This window comes from Micromesistius poutassou (genome assembly GCF_964030765.1).
Source record: "Micromesistius poutassou genome assembly, contig: SCAFFOLD_4164, whole genome shotgun sequence".
Lineage (NCBI taxonomy): Eukaryota > Metazoa > Chordata > Actinopteri > Gadiformes > Gadidae > Micromesistius > Micromesistius poutassou.
The window spans coordinates 5,250-24,297 of NW_028179770.1; the positions used below are offsets into that span (position 1 = coordinate 5,250).

A 19,048-nucleotide genomic window follows, 5' to 3' on the forward strand; every position below is an offset into this window, starting at 1 on the left:
ATCAGATCACTTGATTTAAGCCACCCGTTTTCTATTATCTCTCATATCACTGTGGGGGGAGTTGGCATATTGGCGCCCCCTCCGGCTGCAGGCGCCCTGCTCGCTGAGAAGGTGCCGTCAGAGAAGCTGTATGAGAAGTAGTGGTGGCTCGTTCACGAACAAATCAGTTTGAACGAACAACTCTTTAAAACGAACCAACCAAGGGGAAAGGGGAGGGGGGGGGACAGTTCACCTCTGGGTCTCCATAACGAACAAGGGGGGGACGGGGGTCCACTGTTAGCGGATTGAAATCCTTATTGCAGCCTGCAGGGTTATGTGATCAACATACAGAGGAACACGGTCGCTGAGCTGCCCCAACATGAGACGTTAAACTCAGCTAGAACCGCCGCCCACCACGTCCACCATCATCCAAAACGTGATGTCAACGGACCAACAATAGTCTGAAAGCCTACAGAGACTATAGATAGTTAATGTGACGATCACGTCATTAAAAATAGACTTGGAGCAATGATTTACAAACTATCTTTTTGGGAGCATGCTTTTGCAAGTAGTTCGCCGCCCCTCCTGCCCATATGGACGGCCCGGTACAGAGCAACACTCTAATGGAATGAGTGGCTCAAGTCAGGCACACCTCGAATTTCTTGCAATTGAGAGGGGGGGGGGGGGGGGCGCTCGGAGGGGGTCTCGCCCGGGGTGTAATTCAATGTAGAACCGCCACTGCCTACCATCCATCTGTGTCCATTCATGTGAACAGATTCACTCACTTTAAAAAGGTTTAAGTTAATGTTTTGAATGCATAGGGGGCAGTGCTTCATTTGAGCCGGAACACGCCGGAACATGTTCCAGCACCTCCTGGGTCACTGAAAAATGAATCGCCTAAATGAAAAAAAACTATTACTGTTTGTGTGTTGAATGTGGTTTTCTGTCTAGTTAGTCTTTATTCCCCGTTGAAGTTCCACTAAAATCTAGTGTTTGCATTTTAGGTTTGAGGTGAAAGATGGTAAAGAATGTGCACCCCTTTACCCTTTAGTTGTTTTTTTACTCTACTCTAAAACTTTACAGTTTTAATGATCAAACAGTTAAGTTCCACATCAGAGGACGTTGAAAAGATTTACCTCCAGAAAAGTAATAGTTCACACACGTGTGTGTGTGTGTGTGTGTGTGTGTGTGTGTGTGTGTGTGTGTGTGTGTGTGTGTGTGTGTGCAGGTTGTCTGGCTGCCTGGTCACACAGGAAGGCTGTGCTTCTCTGGCCTCAGCTCTGAGCTCCAACCCCTCCCATCTGAGAGAGCTGGACCTGAGCTACAATCACCCAGGAGACTCTGGAGCTGCGCTGCTCTCTGCTGGACTGGAGGATCCACGCTGGAGACTGGACACTCTCAGGTATGGAGAGGACAGCTCTCCACTCGGGGACAAAGTCTCCTACAGGGATTCAAGCCGCTGCTAGATGAAGTGGTTTGAAAAGGCAGCTGTAACTCATGTTGTGTAGAACGTGATGAGACAGCAGATGATGAAGGTGAATGTTTCAACATGCTGCTCTCACTTTGTTTCCCCCCCAGTGTGGAGCACGGTGGAGTGTGGAGGCTGAAACCAGCTCTAAAGAAGTGTAAGTGTCTGTTTGATTCATCACAACACACACTCACTATTGGGATGGAAAGTCCATCCACACAGCAGGAGGTGACGTCCGCTCATTCACATGTGGACTTGTGTATCCGTATGTGTAGCTATGTTTGCCTGTGTTGATGTGTGTCTAGTATGTTTGTGTAGGTGTGTGTACGTATGTGTACATGTCTATGTACTGTATGTATGAACCAGGTCTATGGTACCAACAGTTAGTTTCCAGCCTGTATGTGAGCTCAGCTGGTTCAGTCTGTTGTTTACACAGGTGGATCACAATGGATGTGTATTGGAACCTTTCAAAGTCGGATATCTTGAAAAGTATGTAGAGTATAGCTTAGATATTACAGAGGATTAATCAGCTCATCGTGATGAACGTTTTGATGTATAATATGTGTATGTTGTGTAAATATTGCGGGAGTAGATTCAGTGTATACATTTTTCATTGTTTTGACTGGGACAACCACTCACACACCCATGGGATTTACATTTACGTTTAACTTAAAACATCTTATAAACAATATGCACTACTATTTCTAAAGCTATAGCACACTAGTCCACTATAGTAGCTATCATCTGATATGATTTAGTCTTTCTATGTTCATTTTTGTAGAGAAGATGAACGTGAAACAGGAAGAACAGTACACTAGTGATGAAGATGATGATGATGATGAGGATGATGATGATGAAGATGCAGAAGGGTTCAGTAGCTCATCATGTCTTGTTCTCCGTCAGATGCCTGTGAACTCACACTGGACCCAAACACAGCCTTCAGACGACTCTCTCTGTCTGAGGACAACAGAAAGATGACGCGGGTTGGAGAGGACCAGTCGTATCCGGATCACCCAGAGAGATTTGACTCCTGGGAGCAGGTGTTGTGTAGAGAGGCTCTGACTGGCCGCTGTTACTGGGAGGTAGAGAGGAAAGGAGGTGTTTCTATAGCAGTGACATACAGAGGAATCACAAGGAGAGGAGAGGGTTATGACAGCGTGCTTGGAGGGAACAACGAGTCCTGGAGGCTTGGTTGTTATGATGGTGGTTACTCTGCCTGGTACAACGGTAGACAGACAGCCATACGTCTCCGCCCCGCTGGCTCTACCAGAGTAGGAGTGTATCTGGACCGGCCTGCTGGCACTCTGTCCTTCTACAGAGTGTCCCCAGGTGGAGGAGGGTCCTCAGACACACTGACACACATCCACACCTTCAGGACCTCCTTCACCCAGGAGGACCTCCTCCCTGGGTTTGGGTTCTGGTGGGACGGGACCGGGTCAGCGTCTCTGTGTGAGTTATAGTCTCTCTCTCTCTCTCTCTCTCTCTCTCTCTCTCTCTCTCTCTCTCTCTCTCTCTCTCTCTCTCTCTCTCTCTCTCTCTCTCTCTCTCTCTCTGTACCCGTCGGGACACACGTACACACACCCCGTTGGGGTGTGTGTCCCGGACGGGACACACACACACACACAAACACGCATATACACACACACACACACAGAAACGCACACACACAGAAACGCACACACACACACACAGAAACACACACACACACACACACACACACACACACACAGAAACGCACGCACACACTGCTTTTGCGTCAGTGTCTCTAGGGCAGTTATAGTCTCCCTCTCGCTCTCTTTCTCTCGCATCTCCCCCCCCGTCTCCCTCTCCCCCCGTCTCCCCCTCCTCCCCCCGTCTCCCCCTCCCCCTCCTCCCCCCGTCTCCCTCCCCCCCGTCTCCCCCTCCCTCTCCTTTTTATGGGGCTTCCTAAAAGTTGATGATGATGAATCATGAAAGGAAGAGACTTTAAGGATCTCCCATAGGTTTCGCTAAGCAGCTTTTATTAAGATCTCATTTTTAATTTGAAATGTATATTAAATACCTATTGATGGTAAATCACATGTTTTTCTATGCAACTATATATTTGTAATTTTCAGACATAAACATGTTTGTTCTATGGACTATGATATCATCATTGTTGTCCTAATCAGATTTTATATTTCATTCATAATAACCAAGAGGTCTATGGGATAATGTTGCATGTTGTAAATGACTTTAAACTGAATCTTGATTCCTTTTGTTCTGTTGGGAACCAAACGGCCGCAGAACATGTTCAGTTATTAAAGATACGTGCACACCTGTTTATGATTAGTAAAGTCTGCAGCTTCTATTGTTTCAGTCCTTGTGTTTATTGTGTACATGTAAGGGACCATTTTTCTGTTGTATTTGTTCATGAAGCATAATGATAATAAACAACTCAGTGGATCAACTGAATGTTCTCATGTGTTCAGCCCATCATCATTCTCCTTTTATTACTAAATAATGCTTACATAAGTGCCTTAAGATGTTTTAGTCTCTCTCTCTCTCTCTCTCTCTCTCTCTCCCCCTCCTCCCCACCTTCCTCGGTAACACCCCACACCCCCCCCCCCCCCCCCCCCACAGCATGTCGGACTGGCGGCATGTAACCGGGATATTTGGCACAGAGAAGACGGTGGGCGACATCTGGAGTTGACCAAAGGTTAGTGTGATATACTGTGCTCAAACAAACAGCTTCAACAACATGTTTTCTGGAACTCATATACTACGTTTACTTACTTGTGGAAAACACCACAACATGTCTCCTTTAAGGATGGACTACTGCCACACCGCTCACATGACCGTTCAACAGGTAGCTCTCATGCGCATGCGACTGATTGGCGACTACTGTTGTTATCACGTGACACGCTGCGCGGATCAGATCGTGTTTATCTTATGTCCGATATCCGATCCAGCGTACTGGGCCAATATCGGACCGACACCGTGGATCGCATCGGGACGTCCCTGGTATCATCTATAGTTGTACGTGAGCGCTGTAAACAAGTGTTTCATGTTTTTTACAACTGCTTTTGTTTTGTGTTGCGGATTTTAGCCAGAGATGGATTCCTACAGCACACAGTCAGTGGCTGGTCCAAACGGTGGATTCATCCTCCTCAGCCAAACGTCAGCAGCACGGTGGGCAGAGACAGAGAGAGGCACAGCCAGCCTGCTCCCAGTACAACAACCACACGGGACCACACAGCTCCAACAACACTCAGGACCCCAGAATACACTGATGTCACATACTCTGCAAGTAGGATAAAGGCTGCCTGTGGAGATGACGTTGACATGACTGCATGTAAAGTGTGTGTGTGTGTGTGTGTGTGTGTGGGGGGGGGGGCTCTTACGGTCTACATAGATCGATCGATGGATAGATAGAGGTACGAAACAAAACATCACAGCAGTTATAACATATATAACACATATTAACATCAAATGTATAATAACAGAGCAGCTTTGGACTCACCACCGATATCGGGTCGGAGCGTCTTGTCGTACTCCTTCAGTAAGTTGTTGAGGATGTGAGTGGCGTCCGCCTGGTGGCTCCGGGGGGCCATGACCTGACGGACAGGGCCGTGGTGGGGGTCCTGGGGGTCGGAGCTGTGGTCCAGCTGGTCGGAGCTGGTGGAGAAGGAGGAGAAATACATGAAAAAAAACTTGTCTCTGAGATGGTCTCAAGACAAACGTTAGTTATCATGAGATGGATTCATGTCGCGTGACGGCCTGCAGTAGCGGTGTGTGTGTGTGTGTGTGTGTGTGTGTGTGTGTGTGTGTGTGTGCGTGCGTGCATGCCATGGATTCGTATCGTGCGCCAAGATGTTCATAAAACGCAAAAAGACAAAAGACGACCACAATCCAACGTGCAGGAGAATGTTGAACTTTTAAACGCAGGGAAACGCTTAAAAAGGTAAATTCCTCACCGAGTTGCAAGAACGACGAGAAGTAATAAAAGGACGCCCGCCAACTCGTCGCTCATCTTCCCTCCAGCAGATCAGAGCAGGCCCGGTTCCAGAACAGAATGCCTTGGGGTGCATCTGAGATTATAGGGGGTGCACCAGTACTATAGTAAAACCAGCTACCCAGCTTCAGTTCAGACTTCGCTTTTTACACAGGCCTTTCTACCAGTAGATAGACAAGCACTTCTGGGTAGTTCTACTGACATGTTGGGACAAAAACATTTACTGTGCTTAAAAGATGGTATCACATCATGTCTTGTGATGTGGAGAACATTTCAGCTGCAACGTTAGCTTATTGATATCCAAGCTTTGGATATGAGAATGAATTAATAATGGTTAAATTAAATCAAATTTGAAAAGGCTAAAGAGGTTCACATACTTTCAAGCAGCACTGTAGCCTTGTGAGACCAAATAATTTAACAACATAAACATAAAACATGCTCTGTATTTATATAAGTGAACCACTAAATGTCACAAAATAATTTTACATTATCATTCACAAGATAATGCTTGAAATATATCACTTCATGTCTAATACATCTAGATTATATGGAACCTTTTGAATTAAATTACAAAAAAATAGCTTTTCCCTGATATTCTAATATTATGAGATGCACCTTTATGTGAACCACTTAATGTCAATAAGTGCTTATTCTGCTGCCCAAAACTTTTAATGCTGACAGATAAAACCCAATTAGGAATGTTATTTTCACAAAAAGTAATCAGTAATACATAGTGCCTTTCTTAAAGTTCACAAGATTGTAAATAAATACAATCAAAACACAATTGGCAATTATGGGTTCTTATGAACAACACAGTGGCGCCGGCAAAGGCTGCTTGTCCGGGAGTGAGAGCGGCGCCGGCAAAGGCAGCGAGTCGGGCAGGATTGAGCTAGCGTTGCTAGTGCTAGTGTTCACAACGGTTATACTGTCTGATGTATTGGATTCTTTTGCGGTGTTCTTTTTTATTTTCGGATATCCATTGTAAATGCCTAATTGTTGCTGCCGAAGAAGTTTAATGTCACTGACGTGCGCGCCGCCGGACGGGGCGCAGTTCACGTTTTTTTTAAAATCATATTTATAAAAAAATAATAATAATTCACTCCCTCCTTTTTTCAATTGAGGGTGCAAACAATTTTTTGGGGGGTGCAATGCATGCTTATGCACCCCCGTAGAACCGGGCCTGCAGCAACGTAAAGCAGGTGAGGTGAAAGTGGGAGGTCCGCTCACCTGACTGAAGCGCGGGCCCGTCGAGAGTCGAACCAGTAAAATCCCAAAGGGGCGTGTTTGAATCTCGTGCACGGGCACGTTGACTACGGGCACGCGCTATAAACGGGAGCTAGCGCTGGTCTCAGCGCGTTGTCTCGTCAGGAGAGACGCGCCACCGGTAAGCTGCTGTTTGTGTCCATTGAGCCGCGGTTTAAGTTGGTCTGTCTGGTCACGCTCTGTATCCCTGGAAATGTTTGGAGTTGGGGCGTCTTCGCTGTCACACGAGAATACGTCCTGTTTGCGGTGCAGGCTGGGTAATGTAGTTCATCGCTTCACACAGGTAATGGTTTGCTGTGCTCAGCGTTGCTGCTTAAAACTACACTCACTGTTTTGCACTTTAGGCCAACATACTGAAAGCACTTTGTGGATTGGGCTGTTGGTTTAATGTGTAGCATTGACATCGATGTACATTTGGTTTAAGTAATTGACTTGGCTAATTAATGTTTAATGTGCAATGTGGCTTGTGTGTGGCAGTGCAATGTTTAATGTATATTTAGTGTTTAATGTGCAATGTTGTTTGTGCGGGGAATTGTTGCATATTCAGTTTAAACACTAATTATTTTTATACTATACTATATTATATATTATACTATTATTACAACACTAAATACTGACTATTGTAATTTATATTTGTATATTATTCAGAATTGATAGTATATTATGTATGTGGCTATCAATATTGTTGTGGTTTATAACCTGTTATTTGTGGACTAAAACAACTGCATAAGGAAAATCAAACAGAGCAAATAAAAAACCACAGAGTTAAAACAACGTGTCTCCTTCTGGCGCCCCGTTCGGTGGGGAGAATCTTAAAGAACACACACACACACACACACACACACACACACACACACACACACACACACACACACACACGGGGCGTGTGTCCGTGGGGGCGGGGCCAGGAGAGGACGTGATGTTCGCGAAACGAAACTTAAGGTTGACAAAAACCCGACGAGTAGGAAGCAGTTCTCTCCCTCAGGAGAACAACACAACACGTTTTGGGACACACACAGTCTGACCGACAGCAACCGCAACCAGGTGAGTAAAACAACACAACCTCCGCGCCTCTCTCCCCGCGGTGTGACCCCGTACGGACCGGCCCTACAGCGGGTTATGATGTGAACTAGGGGAGCGCTAGGATCGGACAGGCAGCCTGTCAGGCAAACTCACACGCTGACTCCTCACCCTCACCCTAACCCTAACCCTCACCTTCACCCTAACCCTCACCCTATCCGCGAAACGGACCCGTGTCGGGGTCCACCTGCACGCCGCGTTGGAGCCGCTACGGAGGCAGATCGCGGACCCTCTCGCCCGCAGCTGCAGCCCGTCGACGGACGCGCAGCGGGTATGAAAGGCGTTGGCCTTGCGTGGGACGCTCCCGAAGTGCATTGTGGGTCCGTCCGTCAAGTTTAACTTTTCAGGCAGCGACGGATCCGTCACCCAATCAGATCGCGTTATGCAAATATACGCACGTGCACTGTCTTCTTTCAGCTAAGCTTTCTGTAACCTTTTTGTAACCAGAATGCGCTTTCTCTAGACATCACACGGTCATATGAATCATGTAGTCATATTAGACATGTAGTCATATGAATCATGTAGCCATATTAATCATGTAGCCATATTGGACATGTAGTCATATTAATCATGTAGTCATATTAGACATGTAGTCATATTAATCATGCAGCCATATTAATCATGCAGTCATATTACACTGTTCTATTCTTTTTGAGTGAAGTGGGGCACTAAAGGGCCCATGCTACTTTACGGATGCCTTTATATCGGTGTTAGTGGCCCCTAATACAGTATTTGAAGACTCATTCCCGAAATTCATCCTTGGTGCAGAGTTACAGCCACTACGGGCCAGTCCCACAATGAGCTCTCCACAAACGTTCCTGTAGCTTTAAAGGCTAATGAGGAGGAGAGAGGCGGGTCTTTAATGAAAAGGTTACAATCCCTTAAAATTACCCTAAAAATGATTTGGCCAGAGGATGATGTAGATATGGTAATCTATCCAGTTTCTAAAGCCGATAGGCACACATTAATCACACATTTAACAGGCATGACATTGGAATGTCTGCAATGTCCCATCCTGAATAGTATGGGCTTAAATTTGTCTCATTAATATCTGTAAACGCACAGATGGTGATCTACAAATATTTTTGATTTGCACACGTGTTTTGCTATCCACAAATACAAATTTATAATTTGTAACTTGTATTTTAGTTTTTACATACTTGTAAATATATTGTGTTTTTGTAAATACACAATTTTCCATTTGTAAAAACAAAAAGCCATTTGCAAAACTGAAAATTCTGCTCGTGAAGTATGACTCAGCATTTGTGGATCATTACTCACGCACGCGCATCTCTTTCCTCACTTACGCATTTTTGAGACATTCTTGTCGAAGATCCGCACAGATCCACAAGCAAATAGCTCGTGATTCACAAATGGCCCGCCCTCCTCAACCAGTAGGTGGCAGTGTTGTTCTATGCATTGATACTGCATTGGTACTTACATGACCAACAGGCTGACAGGCTGTTGGTCATGTTTGATTAAAAAAAAGTACATGAAGTGCTTTGGGGTCAATTCTTAATTTAAACATTAATATTTTTAATGATGCACCAGGTTAGGCAAGGCAACTTTATTTATATAGCACTTTTCATACACAAGGCAGACTCAAAGTGCTTCACATATTAACATTGTCATACAATAAAAAGAAAATAATAGATAGTAAAATAAAAATAAATAGAAATAAAGGCTAAAGTTAAAAAAGCATTTTAGAAAGTGCAATGTATTTAAGATCAGATCAACAGTCTCTCTGGTATACCCACGTGGTATACCCACTTTCTCTGGGACTCCAACCCGGATTCTAGGACTCTAACCCAGACAGAACTCTGGTCTCAAACCCTTCAAAGTCCATTCAGGTTAGAGTAGGGATGTAACGGTTACCGGTGTAACGGTAAACCGCGATAAAAATGTTGTCAATAACAATTACCGTTTTCATTTCAAATAAAATTATTATCTCGGTGGATAAACCGTGTGCTTAAATCCTTCCCAGCGCTTCATCCGAGCAGTGTTTGGAATAAGGCTGTTTTGTTTAAAATAATGGCGTTAGGTAACGCTGTTATTTTTTCAGTAACGGGTAATCTAACTAATTTTTCCGTCGTTACAACGCCGTTACTGACAGTTAAATGCGGTGCGTTACTATGAATTGATTGAATAAACTGCGTAATCCGAACGCACCCCTGGCTGCACACACAAACTGCTAGTGAGGACAGAGACCGGGTGGGTTAGCGATTATGATTGGCTAAGGCAGAGTCGTGTTTCATGGTAGCCAATCGGAGCCAGTGTTTTTACACACAAGCCAGGATGCGCGTGCCACACGCACACGCACACACAAACACCAAACAGATCCGATGAAGCAGTAGAAATGGCGAGTCCGGAGCAATCTGATGAAAAGGTGGCATTTTCAAGGTGGAGATATAAGCACTACTTCAAATTCATTGAGGTCAAAGGCAAGAATGTGCATGTAAAGTGAACGTTATGTCCAGGAGCAAAGACTTTGTCGACATCCGTTGTAAGCAACTCTAATTTAATGAAGCATCCCACAACGACACACGTATCTACAAAGCTACTTTTTTTTTTTTTTTACAGTAACGCAAATAATTACTTTCCCTGGTAACTAGTTATTATAGAGTAATTCAGTTACTAACTCCGTTATATAGGAGTTCAGCGGACGATCAGCCTGGGCTTCCCTCAAGCCTGATGTGCGGGGAAATTAACCAGATCTCAGATCTGTTGTTGTGACACTCGGCTGTTTCAACTGGGCAGAAGTCTCAGACTTCTCACCCTATGCAAACGTTGTTTTTGGACACATACTTATCCCATATTTTAGACAATAATTGATATAAATGTACTTTGAGAATGTATAATTCCTTTAATTTAAATTAAACTAAATAATCAGACAAACATTGTAAGGTGAGTCCAAAATATTGACCCCTCATCCTCAGTGAAGCTGTCCTGTCTGCAGGACTTCATGTTGTACCTCCTATTGGATGAAGATTTCTGCTTGAAACAACAAAATATATAACGTATAAAGCACTTGCATTTGAACAAGTTCAAACTGTTATTTTACTATTGTTATCCATGTTTTCTAGGAATGGCCTCTGCTACTTCCTGGTCTGAAGAGGACTTCTCCTGTTCCATCTGTCTGGATGTGTTCAACAGCCCAGTTTTCACACCATGTGGACACAACTTCTGTAGAACCTGTATTACAACGTTCTGGGATGACCAAGTCCAGTACAAATGTCCTGCTTGCAACGAGCTGTTCCACACAAGACCTGATCTACGGGTTAATACCCTCTTATCAGGGATGGTTTATTGGTTTAGAAGTTCTGCACCAGTCAAAGAGCAGCCTTGTGTTGAACCAGCAGAAGTTCCCTGTGACGTCTGTACTGGGACCCAGCTGAAGGCTGTGAAGTCCTGCCTAATGTGTTTTACCTCTTACTGCCAAACCCACCTGGAGCCTCATCAGAGAGTCGCAGGCCTGAAGAAACATCAGCTGGTCGAGCCTATGGACCGTCTGGAGGACAGGATGTGTCAGAAACACGACAGACTTCTGGAGCTCTTCTGCCAGACTGAACAGGTGTGTGTGTGTCTGTTCTGCACAGAGGGTGACCACAAGTCCCATCCTGTTGTACCTCTAAAGGAGGAATATGAAGTGAAGACGGCCCAGCTGGGGAAGATAGAGGCTGAAGTTCAGCAGATGATCCAGGAGAGACAACGAAAGATTAAGGACATCAGAGACACAGTGGGACGTAGCAAAGCAGACGCAGACAAAGAGATAGCCGATGGTGTGCAGGTCTTCACTGCTCTGAAGCGCTCTGTTGAAAAGTGCCAGGATGATCACAACCAAACGGTTAAAGAGAAACTGAAATCCACAGAGACAGAAGCTGAAGGCCTCATCAAAGAGCTGGAGCAGGAGATAGAAGATCTGACCAATAGAAGATCAGAGGTGAAGCAGCTCTCATACACTGAAGACCACCTCCATCTCCTCCAGACCTTCAGATCCCTGAAGGATCCTCCACCCACCAGGGACTGGACGACTGTGGAGGTCCGTCCTCCGTCATACGTTGGGACCTTGAGGAGAGCCCTGGATCAGCTGAAGGAGACACTGAACATGGAGATGAAGAAGCTGCCTGACCTGGAACCAGATTTAAAGAAGTGTAAGTGTTTGTTTAGTTTGATTCATCATTTTGTTTATTTTTACGATGTGCGTGCGTTGTCAGATCATCATCATTACGTGATTGAAGGGTAGGGAGAGGACAGAGAGGCAGTGGATCGGTGGGAGGTAGTAGGCAAGAAATGCAACCCTTATTCAATCAAACAGAGCCTATGCTGCTATCAACCAACGAGGCTGTTTAGGCTTTTAACTATACGTGTCCTACTGTTAATAATAATAATAATAATTCATGAAGTTTATATAGCGCTTCAGTGACCCAAAGAAGCTTACATTTTGGAAGACATAAAAAACACGAAAAGGGTGATGACAGTCAGGGGGACAAGGGCAGTGGTAGGGATGAAGGTGGTTATGGGTAGGGGAGGTCGTAGGCTTGGGAAAAGAGAGAGGTTTTTAGAGTGGATTTGAATGTGGGAAGTGAGGGAGAGTCGCGGACAGGTTGGGGAAGAGAGTTCCATAGTCGGGGGGCTGCCCTGGAGAAGGCTCTGTCACCGAATGTTTTCAGTTTGGAGGGTGGTACGGTGAGAGTGGAGGAGGATCGGAGGGCTCGGGAGGGGCGATGGGGGATGAGGAGGTCAGACAGGTAGGGCGGGGCCAGGTGGTGGAGAGCTTTGAAAGTCAGCAGGAGTATTTTGAAACTGATACGTTGTTTGATGGGGAGCCAGGGGAGAGTGTGGAGAACGGGAGTGATGTGCTCACGGGACCGGGTGTGAGTGAGGAGGCGAGCAGCAGAGTTTTGGACCATTTGGAGTCTATGGAGGGAATGAGAGGTGATGCCAGTGAGGAGGGAGTTGCAGTAGTCAAGACGGGAGGAGATGAAGGCGTGGATAAGGGATTCAGCAGCTGGGGGGGGGAGAGGCAGTGTCTGATTTTGGCGATGCGGCGGAGGTGAAAGTAGGAGGTCTTGACAATGGAGCTGACATGGGGATCGAAGGAGAGGGTGGGGTCCAGGATAACACCAAGATTGCGTGCCAGGGGGGAGGGAGTGATGGTTGAGGCGTCAATGGTGAGTGAGATGGGTCCAGATTTATTCAGTGGTTTGGTGCCTATGAGAGGAGCACTGTTTTGTCACTGTTAAGTTTGAGAAAGTTGTGGGTCAGCCATCTTTTTATTGTAGAGATGCAGGTTTCGATGTGGGTGAGGGGAGGGTTTTGGGTGGTTTTGGTACTGATGTAGATGTGAGTGTCATCTGCGTAACAGTGGAAGTCGAGATTGAGTTTACGGATGATGTGACTAAGGGGGAAGAGGTAGCAGTTGAAAAGAAGGGGGCCGAGGACTGAGCCCTGAGGGACCCCCTGCATGACAGGAGAGAGGGTGGATGTGTGGCCAGAGAGGGAGACGAACTGTTGCCTGTCGGTGAGGTAGGAGGTGAGCCAGTCGAATGCAGTGCCCTCAACACCCTGTTGGCGCAGCCTTTTGAGGAGGATGGAATGGTGTACAGTATCAAAGGCTGCGCTGAGGTCTAGTAAAAGCAGGATGTTGAGGGCACCGCAGTCTGCAGAGGTGAGGAGATCGTTGATTACTTTGACAAGGGCAGTTTCGGTGCTGTGAAGCGGGCGGAAGCCAGACTGGAGGGGTTCATAGAGGTTGTTTGACTGGAGGGGTTCATAGAGGTTGTTTGACTGGAGGGGTTCATCGAGGTTGTTTGACTGGAGGGGTTCATAGAGGTTGTTTGACTGGAGGGGTTCATAGAGGTTGTTTGACTGGAGGGGTTCATAGAGGTTGTTTGACTGGAGGGGTTCATAGAGGTTGTTTGACTGGAGGGGTTCATAGAGGTTGTTTGACTGGAGGGGTTCATAGAGGTTGTTTGACTGGAGGGGTTCATAGAGGTTGTTTGACTGGAGGGGTTCATAGAGGTTGTTTGACTGGAGGGGTTCATAGAGGTTGTTTGACTGGAGGGGTTCATAGAGGTTGTTTGACTGGAGGTGGGTGTGGAGTTGGGCGGCGACAATGCGTTCCAGAGTTTTGGAGAGGAACGGCAGGTTGGAGATGGGGGGGTAGTTGGAGAGGTTGGCTGGATCAAGGGTGGGCTTTTTGAGGATGGGGGTGATGGAGGCAAGTTTGTAGACAGAGGGAACATGACCAAGGGATAGAGACTGATTGAAGAGGGTGGTGAGGTGGGGGGTGAAGACAGGGAGGCAAGCCTTGGTTAGAGTCGTTGGTAGGGGGTCGAGAGAGCAGGTGGTTGTCTTGGACGCAGTGATGATGTCCAAAATGTGGGAGGAGTCAACAGGGGAGAAGGCAGTGAAAGAAGGGAAGGGTGGGTGGTCAGGGAGGGGGGGGCAGGAATGGTGGGGGTGGAGGAGTTACTAACGGCGGCAGTCAGGGAGCTATTGATTTGGGAGATTTTATGGTTAAAGGCGTGGGAGTGGGAAGGGGAGAGGATGGGGATTAGATACGGGTAGGGAGGTGGAGCAGACTATGTGGAGGATATGGCCTTTGGTATGGGTGGGGAAGTCAATGTGTTGGGTGAGGTGGAAACGAAGAAGGGAGAGGAAGTCAGATGTCAGTGGGGCGGTCGGCTTGTCCGTGTGGATGTTGAAGTCACCGGTAAATAGGAGGCGGGAAGAGAGAGAGGACGCAATGGTGAGGAGTTCAGACAGTTCAGAGAGAAAAGATGGGTGTGGCTGCAGAGGACGGTAGATTAGAACAGTGGTGACAGAGTTGGGGAGGGAGAAGGCAAGGTGTTCAAAGGATGAGATAGATGGGAGGTTGAGGTTCAGTTCAGTGATGGACAGGGATTGTTTATGAAGAACGGCAACGCCTCCCCCTCGGCCAGAGAGGCGGGGTTTGGCGATGTAACTGTAATTGGAAGGAGTGGCTTGATTGAGAGCGTAGAAGTCCAGGGGCTGTTGCCATGTTTCACAGAGGAGGAGCAGATCCATGTTATTGTCCAGTAGCAGTTCAGATATAACGGGTGATTTGTTGGAGATGGAGATGGATGGGGGGGCAGGGGAGGGGGAACGGAGGTTAGTGAGGTTGGCAGTACGGCAGGTGGGGGTGACGGGGGGGCGAGAGTTAGTCCAGAGTGAGGGGATGGGTGAGCCATGGGGGAGGTGTTGGTTGCGAGAGGGGCCAGAACCTGGATGGATGTAGCGGCGTCGGCGGAGGATTCCGGCTGTGCTGGCTGCAGGGGCAGCAGCAGCAGAGAGACGATGGTTATTGTTGAGGCGGTGAAGGTCAGCGGGCGGCGGTGTAGCTGAGTGGGCCAGAAGTTGGTGGAGTAGAGGAGAGAGTCCTAAGAGTCTGGAGTAGCAGGAGTGATAATCCAAGGTGGAGACGAGACATGACGGCGGATGAAAGAAGGCCGGGTAGTATATTGGTGGTGGCTAGTAGCTGATTGGCTAGAAGCAGGGAGGCAGTGAGTTGTGTGTTGTTGTGTAAGACTTGCGTGGATTTCTGACTAAAACTTTGCGGACGCCAAAATCTGGAAAGCTGATGCTCACAAAAAAATCTGGATGTATCAATCCTTGCGTAAGCACGATTTCACACAGATTCTCTTTGTACATCCCAATTAACGTGAAATTGAGCGCACATGCACGAGCCCGTCTCTCCACCCATTTCCATCTCCACCCGTCTCCTCCCTCATTTAATATGCTAATTAGTATAAATAAACCTGCAGTAGTGCGCTCGTTAGGAGAAAGGAGAAAATGGAGAAAGGAAGAAAAAATAACTTTAGTGAATGCGAGGTGGAGGTGCTGATTTCGGAGGTAGAGGCCAGAAATAAGATCTTGTTTGGCTCTCTTTCCTCCGGAATCAGCACCAAAAGCAAAAAACTGGCGTGGGAAAACGTTGCCGGGTCGATCAATGAGGTTGGGGCCGAAAGCCGAACTGTGGCTGACATTTTAAAAAGTGGTCGGACAACGTCCACTATTGTAGTCCACTATTGTAGTCCATTGTTGTAGTCCATGAGGGAGAGAGAGAGGCCGTTTCTCAATTTGCGTTCTCGTCTGTACTTGTGTACTTTGCGTTCTCGTGAAACGTCATCAGTCGTAGCCCAAGTACTGTTCCAATTCCAAGTACGCATCAAGTCAAGTACAGTCGTAAAACCCGTGTGTGTTCTCCATGCGTTCTTAAACTGGCCGTTCCACCGAGGACGCATCGGAGGTGACTTGTGTGGACTTGGACCGTTAAATATCCCAGGATGCATTTCGCATTCCCATGTTTTAAAATATTAGTATGTAAGCTATAATAATAGGCTATATATAGGAACATTTGACATATATAACAAAAATGTAGGCCTATTCATTCAATATATTGACATACTATTTTAAAATTAAAGAGGCTGGGGTTTTGTTTAACATAATTTGTTTTTATTGTATAAGTCGCTGATAGAGGAAACCCATCACAACGGCAACGAAAATCTTGGTCGGATCCATCCGATCGTGTGTGTGTGTGTGTGTGTGTGTGTGTGTGTGTGTGTGTGTGTGTGTGTGTGTGTGTGTGTGTGTGTGTGTGTGTGTGTGTGTGTGTGTGTTCTAATCAGTCATTTCTCGCTCATTCGTTATTATTATTATATCAATAGTCTACTCTCCAACTACATAGCCAGTTAGGCACGCGCATCTGTACCCTACATATAAAAAGTTGTGTGAATAGCTTATACACACGATAAGCATATCTTTTCATTTATATTCATTGAAAATATTGACATACTATTTTAAAATGAAAGAGGCTGGGGTTTAGTTTTATATCATTAGTTTAAATTGTTCAGTAGTGTATGCCTACATGAGGCCGTAAAGCAGTTAACAGAGCTGAGGTGGTGACGTCACAGGTGCGTACTCGCGTCCTCGGAAGTCTGTACTTGGAAGTCTGGACTTGCCAAGTATGCACTTCCAAGTCCGTGAGTCCGTAGTTTGCGTACTTGGTATTGAGAAACGGCCAGAGACTAACAAAGACCACACTACCCTCCACCACGTGACTTTAACCAGACTCCTCCAGAGTGCTGTGATGTCCACTGATTGCTCAACGAGCAACAGCTGAGGCAAACGGCTAGAGTGAGACCAACTGAAAACTAATCTGAAGTGAAACTAAAACTGTGATTCTGAAAAAAGTATAAATGATATCGAAATTCTGATTAAATACTATCGAAGATACAAATGTGTAGATTTGTTTAATAGTTTGAGTGATGGTAAACGGTTGAATTTTGACCAAGTTATGATGTCTGAAGTGTGTGTGTGTGTGTGTGTGTGTGTGTGTGTGTGTGTGTGTGTGTGTGTGTGTGTGTGTGTGTGTGTGTGTGTGTGTGTGTGTGTGTGTGTGTGTGTGTGTGTGTGTGTGTGTGTGTGTGTGTGTGTGTGTGTGTGTGTGTGTGTGTGTGTGTGTGTGTGTGAGCGTCCTCGGATTTAGCATCCTAGCATATCTAAGATGTCAATGCTTCCAGCAGTACTAGTGATGATGATGATGAAGATGCAGAAGGGTTCAGTAGCTCATCATGTCTTGTTCTCCGTCAGATGCCTGTGAACTCACACTGGACCCAAACACAGCCTTCAGACGACTCTCTCTGTCTGAGGACAACAGAAAGGTGACGCAGGTTGGAGAGGAGCAGTCGTATCCGGATCACCCAGAGAGATTTGACTACTGGCTCCAGGTGTTGTGTAGAGAGGCTCTGACTGGCCGCTGTTACTGGGAGGTAGAGAGGAAAGGATGGGTTGGTATAGCAGTGACATACAGAGGAATCACAAGGAGAGGATGGGGTGATGACAGCCTGCTTGGAGGGAAGAACGAGTCCTGGAGTCTTGATTGTCGTGATGGTCGTTACTCTGCCCGGTACAACGGTAGACAGACAGACATACGTCTCCGCCCCGCTGGCTCTACCAGAGTAGGAGTGTATCTGGACCGGCCTGCTGGCACTCTGTCCTTCTACAGAGTGTCCCCAGGTGGAGGAGGGTCCTCAGACACACTGACACACATCCACACCTTCAGGACCTCCTTCACCCAGGAGGACCTCCTCCCTGGGTTTATGGTATGGGGGGGCTCAGCGTCTCTGTGTGAGTTATAGTCTCTCTCTCTCTCTCTCTCTCTCTCTACGTCCGGGCCGGTTTAGGTTTAGGTTTGCGTCAGCGTCTCGTTATATATAAGTTAAGTTATAAGTTATATAAGTTATACTGTATATATATATATATATATGTCTCTCTGTATGACTATCTCTCTCTCTGTAGGAAAATGTGTGTGTGTGTGTGCACACACACGCACACACACACACACACACAAACGTGTGCGCACACACACACACACTGCTTTTGCGTCAGTGTCTCTAGGGCAGTTCTCGCTCTCTCGCTCTCTCTCTTTTACTCTCTGTCTCTCTCTTTTTTTCTCCCTCGGTCTCTTTCTCTCGCATCTTTCCCTCCCCCCCGTGTCTCCCCCTCCTCCCCCCCCTCTCCCTCTCCCCCTCCTCCCCCCCCCCCTCTCCCTCCTCCCCCGCGTCTCCCCCTCCTCCCCCCACACTGTAAAAAAGAAAAAGTTGAGAAAACTTAAAATATCAAGGCAACATGATGCAAGAGATTTTTGAGTTTTCTCAACTTTTGCCAGCTGTTGTTGACTTAACTAAGGTTTTTAAGTTTTGCCAAGAGTTCTGCCAACTTGGATCTTTTTGTTCACTTTATGAGGATAATACTGTGAGACTAATTAAGAATTTCTTGCTTGAATGCGATGTATTTCTACCTTCACCAAACACAGATTTTTGTGTTGAATTAATAAACAATTTTTCCCATCAATGTCATGTATTTCTACTTTCTTTAAATATAAATATTCTTGTTGTATAAATACACAATTATTCCTCCAATGGCATTTATTCCTTGATTCACCTAACACAAATATTCTTGTTGAATAAATAATACAATTTATTTTGGCTATAATTTTACATTCAAAACTGCTCAATATATGGATAATTAATAATACACACTACAGCTGAATGTTGAAGATGAAGGTCATAACATCCATGTTAATACCCTCTAGTCACGGTTGGTTGGTGGTAGAGGTTGGTGGTTCAAACTGGTCCAGGCTTGTGTGCGCATGCGCAAAAGAGCAATGACGGAGTTGGCCCAACTCAACTCAAAAATCTGCTTATAGATTTACAATTTCTTGTTGAGCTGACTTAAAAATAGTAGTTAAGTCAACAATG

At 46.2% G+C, this 19,048-nt stretch overlaps 2 protein-coding genes across 2 annotated transcripts; both read left to right on the forward strand.

Annotated features, from left to right (window-relative positions):
- Positions 1–693: 693 nt before the first annotated feature.
- LOC311372534 (stonustoxin subunit beta-like) lies at positions 694–2,958 on the forward strand. The gene is made up of 3 exons (XM_084489531.1): positions 694–1,381; positions 1,558–1,604; positions 2,351–2,958. Exons 1-3 carry the CDS (start codon positions 1,068–1,070, stop codon positions 2,905–2,907), a joined length of 918 nt encoding a protein of 305 aa, XP_084345657.1. The 5' UTR covers positions 694–1,067; the 3' UTR covers positions 2,908–2,958.
- Positions 2,959–7,641: 4,683 nt separating this feature from the next.
- LOC311372537 (tripartite motif-containing protein 16-like) lies at positions 7,642–17,947 on the forward strand. Its single transcript, XM_084489532.1, has 3 exons — positions 7,642–7,727; positions 10,847–11,914; positions 17,379–17,947. Exons 2-3 carry the CDS (start codon positions 10,849–10,851, stop codon positions 17,924–17,926), a joined length of 1,614 nt encoding a protein of 537 aa, XP_084345658.1. The 5' UTR covers positions 7,642–7,727; positions 10,847–10,848; the 3' UTR covers positions 17,927–17,947.
- The last annotated feature ends 1,101 nt before the right edge of the window (positions 17,948–19,048 follow it).